Source organism: Tyto alba, unplaced genomic scaffold (assembly GCF_018691265.1).
Source record: "Tyto alba isolate M040663 unplaced genomic scaffold, T.alba_DEE_v4.0 Super-Scaffold_1000006, whole genome shotgun sequence".
In the NCBI taxonomy this organism is placed as follows: Eukaryota; Metazoa; Chordata; class Aves; order Strigiformes; family Tytonidae; genus Tyto; species Tyto alba.
This window is the reverse complement of record NW_024881272.1, coordinates 29975323-29990921: the sequence shown is the minus strand read 5'-3', so window position 1 is coordinate 29990921 and position 15599 is coordinate 29975323. Positions and strand designations below refer to the sequence as shown.

At 45.0% G+C, this 15599-nt stretch overlaps 2 protein-coding genes across 2 annotated transcripts in view; one reads left to right on the top strand and one right to left on the bottom strand.

Moving 5' to 3' along the window:
* Window positions 1-521: 521 nt before the first annotated feature.
* DHCR24 (24-dehydrocholesterol reductase) lies at window positions 522-11192 on the top strand. Its single transcript, XM_033008832.2, has 9 exons — window positions 522-821; window positions 2117-2272; window positions 2714-2819; window positions 3103-3221; window positions 3312-3575; window positions 4343-4486; window positions 5452-5649; window positions 6423-6601; window positions 8898-11192. The coding sequence occupies exons 1-9, from the start codon at window positions 591-593 to the stop codon at window positions 9049-9051; spliced, it is 1551 nt and encodes a 516-aa protein (XP_032864723.2). The 5' UTR covers window positions 522-590; the 3' UTR covers window positions 9052-11192.
* Window positions 11193-13877: 2685 nt separating this feature from the next.
* The window catches only part of LEXM (lymphocyte expansion molecule), a 7071-nt gene continuing 5349 nt past the window's right edge, over window positions 13878-15599 (bottom strand). The window contains 2 exon segments of the mRNA XM_033008757.2: window positions 13878-13977; window positions 15095-15225. Coding sequence (XP_032864648.2) covers window positions 13878-13977; window positions 15095-15225 — 231 coding nt within the window.

The window sequence follows — 15599 nt, the reverse complement described above, 5'->3', positions numbered from 1 at the left end:
TACCTAAAACGCCGCCACGGGAGCGCACAAGAGCTACGTGGACCCGTTTTGCTCCGGCCCCCAACCCAAAGAAACCCGGGCGAGCCCTTCGCCCGAGGGACGCTGCCCACCGCAACACCTCCACCGCAGAGCCGCCTGTCCCCAGCCCCGTAACCCCTCAGCCCTGACTGGGAGGTCCCCTCTGCCTCAGGCGCTGTCCCCCTGCCTCACACCCCCCTCACCCTCTGCCTCGGGCCCCGTCCCCAGCCCTGAGGGGGTGGCGGGGGGGGGGGTGTCCGGCCCTGCCCGGGGCTTCCCCCGATCCCCCGCTGCCCCCCGGCCGCCGACCCCCCGCGGCGGGTCCCGGGGGCCGGGGGGGGGGGCCGGCGGCCGCGGCGCTGAGGGGAGCGCGGGGGCCGGCGGCGCGCAGCCAATCGGCGTCCTCAGCGCCTGGTCCGATCTCCCCGGAGCTCTCTGATTGGCCGTTCCCCTCCCGTCGCCTCACGGCGGAGGCGGGCGGCGGCCAATGGGGCGCGGGCGCGCGGGGCGGGCGGCGGCATGGCGGGGCCTCGGCGGCCGTGAGGGGAGCGCGTGCGGGGCGGGCGGCCGCCATGTCGCCGGTGTGGTCGCTGGGCGCCGGGCTGCTGCTGCTGCTGCTGTGGGTGCGGCACCGGGGGCTGGAGGCCGTGCTGGTGCACCACCGCTGGGTCTTCGTCTGCCTCTTCCTCCTGCCGCTCTCCATCCTCTTCGACGTCTACTACCAACTCCGCGCCTGGGCCGTCTGGCGCCTCCACAGCGCCCCGCGGCAGCACGCCCAGCGCATCCGACACATCCAGGCGCAGGTGAGGCTCGGCCGGGTCCCCCCCCCCCCCCCGCAGCACCCCCCGCCCCGGCCCGGGGGGCGGCTTGTCCCCCGTCCCGCTCTGCCCAGGGCCAGGCGCTGAGGCGCTTCCCCCCCCTCTCCTCGCCCGGGGCCGGGTCAAAATCCAGCCTTGAACCCCATTGCGGCAGCCGGAGTGGGAAAAATCAAACAAATAAAAGCCAGCGAGTGTTTTTGCCCCTGAGGGTTTTGTTTGGTTTTTTTTTTTTGTTGTTTTTTTTTTTTTTTTTCCTGTCTGAAACTCCTCTCAAAGTTGCGGCGTCAACAGCTGGCAGGTCCAGATGCGGCTGCCTGGCTGCTGCCACTGTCACATCGTTAGAGATGCTCTGTGAATCTCTCTGGACACTCACAGGGCTCAGGCACGTACGTGTCTGCGCGTGTGTAACATGAAAAATGTTAGTCCTTGAATGCTTGGCTTAATACCGTGTTTTCATACCACTTACATCCGGCTTCTCAGCATAGTTAGTTCTAGAGATGATTGAAGGGGAGCCGAAACTTTTCTTCCACCCGGAAATGCAGATGTCTTTAATGCTTCTGTGCTCTCTAATATTTATGGTAATTCTGTCACGTCCGCTTCTGTTCTCTTCCTTGTCTCTCATGTTCGTTGCAGATACAGATGGATATTAATGCGCACAGAGTTACTCTTTGGGGCTGGGTTTTTTATCACCAGCGGTAGTAGCAATTGAGCTTTGTTCAAAATGCTACAATTGGTGTTTGTTCTCCAAATGTTAACCACTGTGGCTTTGCAAAATTTGTGGATCGTGTACGGCTTACACATTTTCCTTCTCAACTTTTCTCTCTTTGTCCATTTGTTTTCAGGCTCAGACCATTTTTTGGTGTGCTTAGGAGGAGGCATTGTTTAATTAACTTTCACAGAACTGACATTTTATATGACAGTGATAATTCCTCCCTTCAAGTATAAGTTTTCCTGTAGGTTTTTAAAACTTTCATTCTAGTTTTCTGAATCCCATCTCCAAAAAAACCCAAAAGCTGCAGGGTATTAGAAATGCTTCCTTTACATAACTAGACTCATTTGGTGGTATTTTTTTTAGAAGTTCAGAGGTCTGCAGAGAGGCTTCCAAAGTGTCGCTACTCAACATAGAGACATCCAGGCTTTGTTACTTGCAGGTAACATGTATGTAGAGGAGTAACAATATTTCTGAACACTCTTTTCACAGCAAGGGAAAAATGTTTCTGGTATATATTATTGACAACGTGTATGCCTTACAGCATCGGTTCAGTTGTTACCTCTTGCAGGTTCGGGAGTGGAAAAATGAAGGCAGCAAAAGATATATGTGCACTGGCCGGCCCGGGTGGTTGACTGTATCACTTCGTGTTGGGAAGTATAAGAAGATCCATAAGAACATCATGATCAACTTAATGGATGTTCTGGAAGTGGACAGTGAAAGACAGGTAACAAATTGGTCACAAAGCTTTCATAATAATGAAGGTTCAGCTTTTTTTACTGTATTTGTAACTGAAGAGGAGGTTAGATTTGATAAAAGAACAAAGGATTTTTGTAGCAGTAGATCGACCAAATTTCAGGCTTTACAGTGTGTGCTTGGATCATTCTATCCAAAAAACCCAGCATATGGAATTGCTTAGCTTTTATGTGCTGAAGTCTGAAAGACCAGATTGATTTATGGTTTGGGGGACTGAGCAACAAGATGTTGAGGCAGAGGAGGAATCACTAAACAGTTTCAACTATTTTTAGTAGTGCTTTTAGGAAAGTAAGTCTCTGAATTCTGATAACAGATGGAAGTACAATCCAGTTAGCTGTATTTTGTCATCGTTAATGTTGAACACTTAATTTATGTTTGCGGAGCGGGGGAATTGTGTTTTTTTGCTTTTCAGATTGTTCGTGTGGAACCTTTGGTGACCATGGGCCAGTTGACTGCACACCTGAATCCCATGGGCTGGACTATTCCTGTGGTACCAGAGCTTGATGACCTTACAGTAGGTAAGGGTCATTGTGACAACAAGAGACTTGCTGCCTTTGCTGCATTTTCATTAGCTTTTTATGCAGTAACATGTTAAATTATTTTAAAGGTTCCAGAAATACTCTTTTGAACCTTATGTTCTGTTGTGGTATTTAAGTTATAAGCACTTCCTTTTTCTTTTTTTTTTTTTTTTTAATAGTCTTAAAAGTCATGCCCAGAGCTTGAAAGTGGGCATTTGTTCTCATAAACCACCTTCCTCTTGGAGCGCGTTTCATTTGATTTGTTATGTGCTTTCTTGATAAGGTGGCCTGATCATGGGAACTGGCATTGAGTCTTCATCCCATATATATGGACTTTTTCAACATACCTGTGTGGCCTATGAACTTGTTCTTGCTGATGGAAGCCTTGTGAGATGTTCACCAGTAAGACAAAATGTTATTTTGCTATCATTTACAATGTCATTGACAGTTATCGGTATGGATATATGATTTAGTATGACATACTTTTTGCAGACTGAAAATTCAGACCTATTTTATGCAGTGCCTTGGTCTTGTGGTACTCTGGGTTTCCTGGTTGCAGCAGAAATAAAAATGATTCCTGCCAAGAAATATGTCAAAATACATTACGAGCCTGTGAGAGGACTGCAGAAGATTTGTGAAAAGTTTACTGAAGAATCTAAGAAAAAGGAGAATAGTTTTGTGGAAGGACTTGTGTATTCTTTGGAAGAAGCAGTCATCATGACAGGAGTCTTGACTGATGAAGCCGAGCAAAGCAAGGTAACTAAAGGGAAGTTACTCACAAAGGAAAAAAATACCCCCAGAGTTATAACTGAAACTGTACTATATGCCAATATAAAACCAGAATCATTATAAGATTGGAACAATCTTTTAATGTGGTGTCCATCAGAATATTTTAGATTATAGCTCTTTGCTACTACAACAGAGTCTGTACTCTAAACGCCTTCTATTGATTAGAAGTGACCCACTGATTTCATTAATCTAGCAAATACTTTAGTCTACAGCCTTTTCATTGCAGTACCTAAGGAAGAAGTATCTTCTCCCATATACAGAACAATGCTGTTTTAAACTGCAGTTATTAAGAGTAACTTTTCCCACCAAGCTTTCACTGCAGTTAATATTGGTGAAATACCTCAGGGATATTTAGAGGAAGGACCTGCACCTGGTCACTGCAACCCTCAACCTGGGTGTTTCTCCTCTGCCATAATGAGACTTTGGATTAAGGATGGGTTGAGAAACCGGTGTTTTAGGAATTCAGTTCTGTCACATTTGTGGTCTCTTAATTAGCTTGTAACAGGCAAGCCTTGTTTAAATTAAACCTTATTGGCAAGAAAGGTAAGAAGGAGCCATGCAGTTGGAGAAATGAAGGCTCCCTAGATCTCTTGTGACAGTCTCATTCAAACTGTCACAGAGGGTGTAACTGATTTTTCACAGTAAAGAAATTTGGGCACATACTTAATGTTGTTTGGTAAGGTGTAACTGTTACCTGTGTTGGTGTTTGCTAATGAATGCATGTTTTTTTGTAGATAAACAGAATTGGCAACTACTACAAGCCGTGGTTCTTTAAGCACGTGGAGAAGTATTTGAAAGCTGACAGGACTGGAATAGAATACATTCCCTCAAGACATTATTACCACAGACATACACGCAGTATCTTCTGGGAGCTTCAGGTAAGAACAGTTTCAAAATTAAAATAACATCTGCAGGAAGGTACTCTGCTCTTTCCCACCGTAGGTACAATGTACCTTCTTCCTCTTGGCAACACCTCTGGCTTTCATGGCAGAAGAAAATGGTGAAATTTATGGCAAATTTAAAAGTGCTGCATTTGGGCAAAACAAGTCCAAAGGCACTTCTTTATATATAAGGCGTGATATCACAACCTCCTAATTTCTGTTTTCATGATTTTCTGACTTTAGACTTTAATTACATATTTCAGCACTAAGCTTTTATATTTACTAAGTGACTTTCAAAGTCAGGTGGTAGAAAAAACATGAATGTGAAGTTATGGCTGAAAGCTGGCCCTGCCTAAATTCAGAACAGTAATTATGCAATAAGGCCATTACTGAGTTTCGTAAATGTATTTGTTGTGATGTGCATTTACGCAAAACTTTATTTGGCGTTCTGAAAGATTCCCATTGCTACATTTTGTATCTCTGGAGTGAGATACTGGATCCTTTCAGCTCCCAGAGAAATTAAACAGGAGTTGGCTGTGCAGGAAGTACTTAAAATTTTATGGCTTTCAAATTCTTGTAAGAACTGATCTTGTATGTGTTTATTCTTGCAAGAGTTCTGTAAGTTTAGCTTCTTATGCACTTCTTCCTTAGCTGGTTTAAGATAATAACCTACTGTTCTCTGAACTTCATTCTCTGAAAGTATTTGGGATAGAGTATGTTGTGATTCATATGACTGAAAATGGATCATTGTAACAGGAGGAGGCTTAGGGCAGGGCTGTGTAGCTAAGTTCAGTCCAGGCCTCTCTTATTTGTTCATATTTGTGTTGTAGTAGTCTAGGAAAAGTATCAGCAGTTAAATGTATTGAAAATCTGGCTTAATATTGCTCTGAGGATTCTGAACTATTGTCTTCTGGTTCACTTACACATACTTAAGTCAAACTTCTTTTCTTTCCTTTTTAAAGGATATAATTCCTTTTGGCAATAACCCTGTTTTCCGTTACCTGTTTGGCTGGATGGTGCCTCCAAAAATCTCTTTGTTAAAACTCACCCAAGGAGAAGCTATTCGAAAGCTGTACGAGCAACACCATGTTGTACAGGACATGTTGGTGCCAATGAAGAGCCTTGAAAAATCTATCCAAACCTTCCACGTTGACCTTAATGTAAGAACACGTGCTTTTAAAATGCAGCGAATCTTGGACTGTGTGTAATAAGAACTGTGACTGATGATCTTAAGACATAATAGTCTGCTCATGTAGAAGGTCATTATTGTATCCTGGGGAGTATTGTGCTTTGCAAGACTATGATGCAAGGCTGCAGAAAAAGGAACACAGCCTTCTGAAAAATTAAAAAAAAAATGTGATTCAAACTTCAGTGGAAGGCAAACACTTCTAAAAGATTTTATCGCTTAGTAACACTTGGACTGATTTTTCTTTCACACAGAATGACTGGCAGTCTTACTAAACCCCAACTGTGGGAATTAATGTCCCTTTCTTGCTTTTATTTCTGAGTTTAATTTGGTTAGTTTAAGAAGTATGAACTTGGCAATTTCAATATTGGACTGACCTAGAAAAGAAAACTCTTCATTCTCCTTTTACTCGGAATGTGTATTCAGTTGTTGCTTTGGGATCAGAGATTTTTTTTTTTATTTTTTTTTTTTCGTTTCAAATATTTAAGGGTGAGGAGATGTAATTCTAGGGGGACACAAGACATATTCTGAGCATCTCAATCTATTTGTGTTACGGTCATTAGAAAGCAGAGCTAAGAACCGCATCAAGGGAACTGGGAAGGAAGAGGTTTGTAAATTTTGATCCCAAATTAGTAAGAAGTCCTATTAACTCTTCATTTTATCACCTTTATTAAGAAATAGCTTAAAGGATTGTTTTGTTAAAAATAAGTGATTTTGTTAAAAATAAGTGCTTTCTTACCTCTGCAGGTGTACCCTCTTTGGTTATGTCCTTTCATATTGCCCAATAATCCTGGTATGGTCCACCCAAAAGGGGATGAAGCAGAACTCTACGTGGATATAGGAGCTTATGGAGAGCCCAAAAGGAAACAATTTGAAGCCAGGGCTTCAATGAGGCAAATGGAGAAGTTTGTAAGAAGTGTACATGGGTAAGGATCCTGCTCCTTAGAATAGTAATAATGCCATATAATTTACACCCGTGTGGTTTAATCACAGTTAATTATTACTACGGCACTTTAATATTGCAATAATTTGACAACTAAAGTAATTGAAAACTAATTTTAATTACTAATTTTGGTGTTACAATTTTAAAATATGATCCTACTTTCATTATTTGGCTGCAAACCCAAACGAACGAGCGCACTGGCTGAAGTTCTTGCAATGTATTTGGGAGCTGGGTAGCTTCGGGTCGCCTTGCGCATCCTTTCAGCTCTGGGCTGCGCCGGGAGTAGGGTTTCTGCTGCGACACAGCACATCCGTGCACGCAGGTGCCGAAGGGCCTCAGCAGGTCTGTGCTGACTGTGCATTGACCCGTTGCTCTGCAGAGCGACGGGCCGGTGCCCGCTGGGCAGGGCTGGCTCACCCAGCCCTCGGGAGGGCAGCTGCTGAGCTTGCACACAGAGGCTTGGCCGGGGCAGAGCAGGGGCAGAGCAAGTGCTGTTTTGGCCGCAGTCCCTCCAGGAATCCGACAGGCTGTTAAAGTTTGGACAGCTTCCCTGCCTGCCCTTGGGACTGTTCTGCTCCCTGCAGTCCTTGCAGCGTCGTGCTGCAGCTCTGCCCAGTCCTTGCACGGGGAGGCCAGCCTTGGCTCTCCCCTGCCAGTCCCTATGTGGTGGTGGGAGTCTTTCCTCCCTCACAACTTACACTTCCATAGCTTCCTTTTCCCTGCCCCGATTCTTATTCCGTGGGACCACAGTAGGCGTGAGATACGTGCCCACCATCTGTCGCGGACTCGTGCCAGCCTAATTTGCTGTAGTAGTGTCAGTGGAGAAGCAGTTACAGGCTTGTTTCTCAGGAACAAAAAACAACTACATGGTCTTTTTAACACCATCAGTATAATTTATCCACATTTCGTTTTTGACCTACTTCTCAGTCTAACAGTGATTATATCCCATGTGTCTGAGTAACAATGGTGAGTCTGCTTTGAGATGATTTGGAGAGTGTAAATGACTTTTAGCTGCAATAAGTGATCTGCCAGAGAACAAAGCAACCCAAAGTTAATTTTAAGCTTTTTTTAATTAACTTGAAATTAAGCTTTTAATTTAAAGCTCTTTACTAACAAAGTTTTGTCTCTTCTCTGCCTGTCACCAGGAAATGAACAATGGATAAATGCTTAATCTTACAGTTTCGTAATCACACACAACAATAGAGCTTTTATGTAACAGTTGTGTTTTACTGCTGTACTCTGATGCTGGCTGCATTTTAGAGCACACAGTATGAAAGTAAGGAAGAGTCCACAGCTAAATAAGGATTTCATTTATTTTTGTAAATGGACCTTTGTTACACTGAGCTTCATTTACACTATAAATTTATCATCTTGGCCTGGTCTGATTTGGCAGGCTTTCTCCTTCCCAGTTACGTTCTCAAAGTCCAGTTCAAGGAAACTGTAAAATGTCAAAGAACGCATTGCTCCATCTGCCTTGAATACATTTTGTAACACACACTAACATGAGATGCTATGACTGTACCTGCATGGGTTGTAAGAAACCGTGCAGAAAAAAATACTTCCCTTTTTTTGAAACCGGAATTAAAAGGTTTTGAATGAAAGAAAAAGGAAAGCATGCTTTGAAAAGCAGTTAGAAAAGTATTTGTCAGGGAGAGTTTAGGTTATGTGTGGTTTTCTGTGCAAGGGGCCAGACTCTTGTTTGGGGGAATTTCCGAAGTTCTCTCTAGACTTGTGTTTCTGTGAACACAGGTTGTTAGAATACAAGTTGTCAGAAAATTTGGCTGCAGATGGTTGGGATGTCTAAAAATGAACCGCTGTTCTATACACATTTTTTAGTCCTCCTCCTTTTCTCTTTGTAGTAGCAAATGTAATGAACATATCAATACACTGATGGCTAAAGAAGTGTTCTGAACCATATTTTAAAAGCAACAGTTATTTTAATGGCTTTCTTTTCCCAACTCCAAAATGACTGTAGCAGTATTCTGCTGTTTCCACCATTACATGCTATCTCCTCTTGGAAAAGAGATCATGGTAATGTTAAATCCACAAACAATAATTAGCTGAGTGCCTCAGTGTTATCCATGTGAGCAATTATATTTGCATGTTTTTAAAAAGCATTTTTGATGGGTTTTTTTTGTTGAATATTTGCGATTCATAGCTTGCCCTGAATTACTTTTTTATTACATTCTCTTTCAAATCTTGTGGTACAATTAATACTGAATCTCTGTCTCCTTTTTTTTTTTTTTTTTCTTTTCTTTTCTGTTTTTTTTTTTCTCAAGCTTCCAGATGCTGTATGCAGATTGCTATATGACCCGTGAGGAGTTCTGGGATATGTTTGATGGTTCCTTATACCACAAACTGAGGGAGCAAATGAATTGCAAGGATGCCTTTCCAGAAGTGTATGACAAAATCTGCAAAGCTGCAAGGCACTGAGCCTGGATGACCTAAGCAAGCAATCAGGGAAAGATGAATTTATCTATAGCTAGTCAGTATGTCCTTTAAAAAAAAAAGCTTTATTGCTCTCCAAATAAGCTCATTCTTGTTGATGTTTAAAGGTATGAATTCCTGCTTTATAAATTTATGTTTAGTATTTCTTTGTATGTTTTGAAACCAATTTTCCAAACTCAGAGTGATTGTTTTTAAGAAATCTTAAGTGCTAGCCTTTGTATCTAATGCAGTGACATAGGTGATCTCACCTATTTCCAAGCATAAGAGAAATAATTGGAAAGGATAAAGAGTTACACCAGCTGTATACTATAGCTACGTTTAACATTACTTTTAAAAACAGCAGGGAGGGCTCAGAAATAGGTGCCAAAGCTGAATGCATTGTCGAGTTAATCACGATGTTAAAAACATTTGCCTCCGGTCGGTAACCTGCAGTAGGACAGCCTAGCGATGGTAGCGCAGTCTGCCGGCCGCGCAGCGCTGCCTGGCGTGGCGGTGTACTGCTGCTGCACTGCTCGGGTTACACTGTACTGTAATCTCAGCGGAGCAGTTCAACTCCCAAACAGTGGCTTCGGTTTCAGAACCCAGCATCGAGGTGTGAAGAAAATGCTTTTTACTTGTGCCTATCAGATTTGTACTGATTTTGATTGTAAAGTGTCAGTGGATGTAGGTTTTAGGTAGTTTGGAATTGGCTAATGGTGCATTGGGTTTTTGCCCCAAAATATCAATGTTCTGGCTTCACAGACTACTGAAAAAATTTGCTGCTATTTCATAAAATCAAGTTTTCCTTTTCAGTTTTTACTGGTTGTGGGTCAGTTTATCTGGATTTTGTTGGTTTTGAATTTTGGGGGTTTTGGTTGTTGCTTAATTTTAGTGCCTTATGAATACCCAGTTGGAGGAAGATGTGGGTTATTTCAGATCGTTCTGCCCTGGCCAGTAGGAAAAGGAAGTCAAAGCTTTATTTATCTAAGGTTTGTTAGAGCTAGGGGCTGTGAATAAGAACAACTCTTGTTGTGAGTCTTGATATACACAGGCTTTGGCTTGGACTCAAGGGACATTTTTGCTTTTCGTTTTAGCTGGATTAGATTGATAGGCTTTGTAAAAGGACTGTTTCAGTCACCTGGAGAGGAAATCAATAGTAAGTACTGTTCAGTTCCCCTTCTGCTGCTCGCTGGTGAGAACAGCACAGTCACACACTTCATAGAGTCCAAGGTAGAAGTGTGGAAATGTTTTGACCCAGTAGCCAGAAACACGGTTCCAAACCAAGCCCGTGTCTTCTCCAAGCAGTACTTCAAATTGTTACTTGAAACCTTACTGAGCTTGAGGGAAAAGAAAGTCATTTTCCTGAGACTTGTGTCAGCAGTAACACGACAAACTTTTTAGAACAGTTACCAGTGGGAGGCGTTGTAATTTTTATATGCTAAACCAATGATTTTATTTATTGATAGATGGATGTTTACGGTCCAGATGAAACCAATGATAAAGCAGTAACAAGAATAAGCTTGGCCTTTTACTCAGTGATGCGTGCTGGGCAAGTTGTGTGCAAATAAGGCACCCCGGAAAATCCCGCGCGGGGGACTGGTGGCAGGGGCAGCCGGCCGAGGGGAGACACAGCCCATGCAGAGCACCTGCAGCACTGCCCGAGCTGCAGAGCTGGGCAGGAGGGGAAGCTGTGTCAGTGATCCAGGGGTGTCTGCTGCACCCTTCCAGGCTCCGGGGTACACAGGAAGGCAGACGCTGATTCTCGGGGTGTAACCTAGCCCTCTGAGGGAAGCGGCACAAGAGCAGTTTCCTTGTCCCTGGGGCAAAGCTGCGATTCAGCCCAGTGCTTGTAAAAATAATCTGCCCAGAGCAAGGATGGGTTTGGTTAGCTTTCAAAGGGCGAAGTTAAAACAGCTAGAGGATATGCAAATACTTTTACTTAGGCTGTGTTTCTCTCACTTATGTACTGATGATCTTTAGGTATGCACTGTATTTGTTTTTTTTCATTCCTTAATTTATTGGCAAACTTTGTCTGACGTGATTGGGTACTGTAACTGTATCAGTCACACACATGCACATGCATAATTGCTGTTGCTCTTAAATTTTGGTTGTATGGGCTATTTAAAATAAAGATCTAGCCAGCCAAAGTGATGTCTCCGAATGAATGATGACTTACTTTTCAACAACTGTGTTTATCATTTCTCATGCTTACTGTATTGTTTTAAATGGTCAGCGATTACTGAGAAAAGCTGCTGTCTGCGTGAGAGACCAGAGGCATTGCGACAGGAGCCCAGTGTTTCAAACAGCTTTGAAGGAATGTCTTTGAAGCCTGTGAGTCTACCCTTATCTCTAGCCCAAGACACACCTGTACAAAACAAACACCTTCTAGCTGAGCCTTAGGCCTTCAGTTACGCCCCACTAATTCCACCTAGACTCATGATGCCAATTATCCTGATTTTTCACCCCCCCCACCTCATTCTGTCCCTGTAGCATTTTGTTCAAGGAGGACAAAACCCCGTTTTGGATTTAGGTGCTACAGCCGCTGAGATGGATAACTACTTCATTCTTCCCACTTCATGCTAATAAGTCTAATCCCTGGTTTGAATGAGCAGCCACAGAAGCAACAATGAAGATTCAGCTCACTCTTTAGCCTAAGGAGTTTCTCATCCACATCTCCTGCTTCCTTGAAAAATGCCTTCACAGCAGCTCTGTAGGCTTAGTTGGAGGTATTCCTGCTCCTCCCTTGCTCGCAGCTGCTGCATCCTCTCCCAGTGCTCTCTTCCCAGAGAGGAGCTCCCGGGCTTTCTCCTGAAATCCAGGCTGCCAAACACCCCAGCCCCAGCGCGGCCGCTGTGCGGGTGCCAGAGCCCTGCCTTCCTTTAATCTCATGCCGTGCTGGCCCCGACTGACGCTGCATTCCACAACCCTCTCTCCTTACCCCAGTGGTATTTGTGTAGCCTGTGCTCACCCACATCGCTGTTCGGGCGTTTCACCTCAGAGACCTCCTTTGCTTGCCTCTCTAGAACAATAATCAGAATTTCCTTAAATCACTGCAATTTTACCTGTGTTCAATTATCTCCCCACCAAAGGATAATTGCAGATTAATTAGCATACTTAATCAGCCACAACTAACATGTAATTACACCTAGATTTAATTATTCCAGTCTGGTCTAAACACTAGTATGAGTCTTAATAAAACTTAACTCTAAGTGAACCAGTGTACTCCCAGTACATTTTTATGGCCATCCTTTGTTACCACTGTGTGCTGGGGGAGCGGTTTGGTAACAGGGGAGGGGGCTACAGCCGTGGCCCCTGTGAGAAGCTTCTCAAAGCTCCTCCAGCTCCAAGTCAGCCCCACCTCTGGCCAAGGCCAAGCCAATTAGCAAAAGTGGCCACGCTTCTGCAATAACATAATTAAGAAGATGAACCTGAGAGGAAGGGTTGGAGTTGTGAGGAAGATGCCTGCAAATACCGAGGTCAGTGGAAGAAAGGAGGAGGAGTGTTGGGAAGTGTGCTGGAGCAGAGACCCACCCCCCTGCAGCCCATGCTGAGAGGGCAGGCTGTCCCCCTGCCACCCGTGGAGGTCACCAGTGGAGCAGATGCCCCCCTGCAGCCCGTGGAGGAGCCCACGTGGGGCAGGCGGCTGTGCCCAAAGAAGGCTGGGACTCTGCGGGAAGCTCCCACTGTCGTTCACGAAGGGCTGCAGCCTGTGGGAAGGACTCATGCCAGATGAGGTTTGTAGAGGACAGTCTCCTGTGAGGAGGGAGCAGGGGGAGAGTGTGAGGAGTCCTCACCCTGAGGAGGAAGGATGGGCAGAAACAACAGGTAACGACCTGACCGCAGCCCCCATCCCCTGCACCACTGGTGGGGTGGAGCGAAGCTCAGCCCGGGAGGAAGGGAGAGGTGTGGGGAGGTGGCTTTAGGATGTGGTAACACTTCTCCTTATCCTACTCTGGAGGATTGGTGGTGGTGGTGTTCAAACTGGACTGATGTTCTTTTTTAATTCCCTTAATGAGTCTGTCTTTTGCTGGTGGCCTCGGCTGGTGCGTCGTCCCTCCCTGTCCTTGTCTCTACCCCTGAGCCTTTTGTTATTTTCTCCTCCCCACCCCTGAGGGGGAAGGAGTGAGGATTGCACTTGATCAGCTCTGTGTTGCTCAGTTGCCCTCTGCATTCAAACCACAACACACTGATAAGCCTCTCACTCCATTTCACTTTCTCCATTGCCTCTAAGCTTTAATACATCCTACATCATTTGGGATGATGACACTAAATTCCCCCTAATTCCCTCCAGCTGCTTATAAACACTTGCACTGTTAGTCTGAGTGAAGCTGTACGTCACAGCTTGTGATGCAGACCCTTGCACACAGCTGCTTTAAAGTTGTCACAGGACAGTTACGTAGGCAGTTACAGAACACCGAACTACTCTGCTATAATTGTGCTTCCTCAGACCCAGCTCTTGCTGTAGTTGTACTGGTGGGCCTGGGAGTAACACCACCATGCCCATAACAAGTATGTGCCACTTCTTTCAGTAGCATCATTTGGAAGGAAATGTTTCATATTGCACGAGCTGTGCTCCCCAGCGGTCCTTGCTTCGCAGGACGTGCAGTATCTGGCATCCTCTTCTCCAGTGTGTCGCTTGGCCAAGGTGGAAATTATTGATTACTTGACAGAAAAGACTGCTGGTTGTCTTAGTGTTTTATTAGCACAGAACAAGGCTTAAGTTGTTTCCTATCTCTTGACTTGCATGCCAGCACGCTGTATTTTCATCTACCACGTCTCATCCACTGGCGCATCTACCGTTTATTCACTGATTTGGGCTTCCCAGCACTATCTCATGTTTGGAAAGCTGTGATTTCTTCAGAGGTATCTGGACAACATGGAGCAGAAATCAGATCACTGCAGTTGTTTTTAGCAACAGGCTTGAGACGTTCCCCGTGGAAAGAAGATGCAATTCAGTGGGCTCGAATTATTGGCTGGATTAATCTCGTTAGTCGTCTTAACGAGCATGGAGGTGAAGAGAGCTCTTAAAAGCCTGGCTATTCCCTTAAAAGCACAGCTGTAACTTGAAAAGTCATTTTGGAGCCAGCACTATTTGATCAGAGAGAGGTGTTTGAATTCCAAGTCCTGCTCACCGTTCAGATTTTTTTTTTTTTTTTGTTCCTAATGGAACTGCAAGATTAACAAAGCTGGGCAATACTGAAAGCCAGATTTCATTATGCCTCCTCCATCATAGGACAGCGAACTTCTGGCTGCCCCGCTGAAAGCTGACGAGTTACATTCAGCCAAGACCGATTTCTAACTACTCTTTGGAGATGAAGAAAGACCTTTGCAGAGCTGTCAGCCCCTAGTGCCACCGCAGCAGTTTGCTAATCTTGGCCACAAGCAAAGGTGAGAGCTGAGGGCTATCCTGAGGTCTCTCATTAGTACAGTTCCTAACTGCTTCACAGGGTTTTCACACCAGCGATTTCAAAGCCCTTTGTGGTGAAAGCAAGCCTTGTTATCTTCCTTCCTCAGATGGGTAAACCAAGGCACAGCCTGAGAAGGTGATTTTTTGTTCAGGGCCATTGAGCAGTCCAGTGCCAGCACTGGGAATGAGTCCAGGCAGCCTGATTATCCATCCACCTCCCAGTTCCTTCCCAGGCTGCCTGCTCTAACTCGATGGAAACTATTTGCCTACACCTCCGCTGCAGGCAAATTGCATTTCACAAGATACAACACCACCCACCTTGGCATCTGTGGATTGCCTTGAGAGCCAGCAGTTATTTAACCCTCCCACTACCCCTACGCAGTGGGGGAGCACGAAGGTCTCCTTGCTTTCCTGGGAGGGGAGATGAGCAGCAACACCAACCTCCCTGTCCACAGAAGAAACCTGCAGTGTGGCTGGCGAGTGTTTCTCAGTCCTGATCCAGTGCTTTAACTACACAGTCATCCCATCTCACATCAGGTGTGGTGTCAGTAACGTGCACTCAGTCTCCCCAAAGCTGCTCAAGATGATTTTCCTGTAAGCCAATGTGAAACCGTTTACGACCCTCTTGTCTGTCAGACTTACAGCAAGTAGGCATCCTGCTGCAAGTTGCTCAGGTACCGCTGCACATCACTCTGGTACAGGGACTGGTATCTTAACTTCTGAGGGTATTTTTCATGCTCAGTGATGTTGTAGCGACCAACACCCACAGGGTTCTGTGAAGGAGATGGTCTCATGTGCTTCCCCATCCAGAGACAGCATGGGGGATGCAAGTGGGGCAAAACCTGGTAGTGCCTTCATGTGGCCAGGCCTTCAGTTGCAAAAAATCATAGAATCGTTTTGGTTGGAAAACACCTTTAAGATCATCAAATCCAACTGTTAACCTAGCACTGCCAAGTCCACCACTAAACCATGTCCCTAAGTACGACATCTACATGTCTTTTAAATGCACCCACAGGGATAGTGATGCAACCACTTCCCTGGGACACCTGTTCCAGTGCTTGACAACCCTTTCAGGGTAGAAATTTTTCCTAATGTCCAGTCTAAACCTCCCCTGGTGTGGCTTGAGGCCATGAGAAGGAAGACAGAC

Coding starts and splice junctions, on each gene's coding strand:
- DHCR24 (XM_033008832.2), top strand. CDS start 591: ATGTCGCCGGTGTGGTCGCTGGGCGCCGGGCTGCTGCTGCTGCTGCTG. Junction 822..2,116: donor TCCGACACATCCAGGCGCAG/GTGAGGCTCGGC, acceptor TACCTCTTGCAG/GTTCGGGAGTGGAAAAATGA. Junction 2,820..3,102: donor GCTTGATGACCTTACAGTAG/GTAAGGGTCATT, acceptor TTTCTTGATAAG/GTGGCCTGATCATGGGAACT.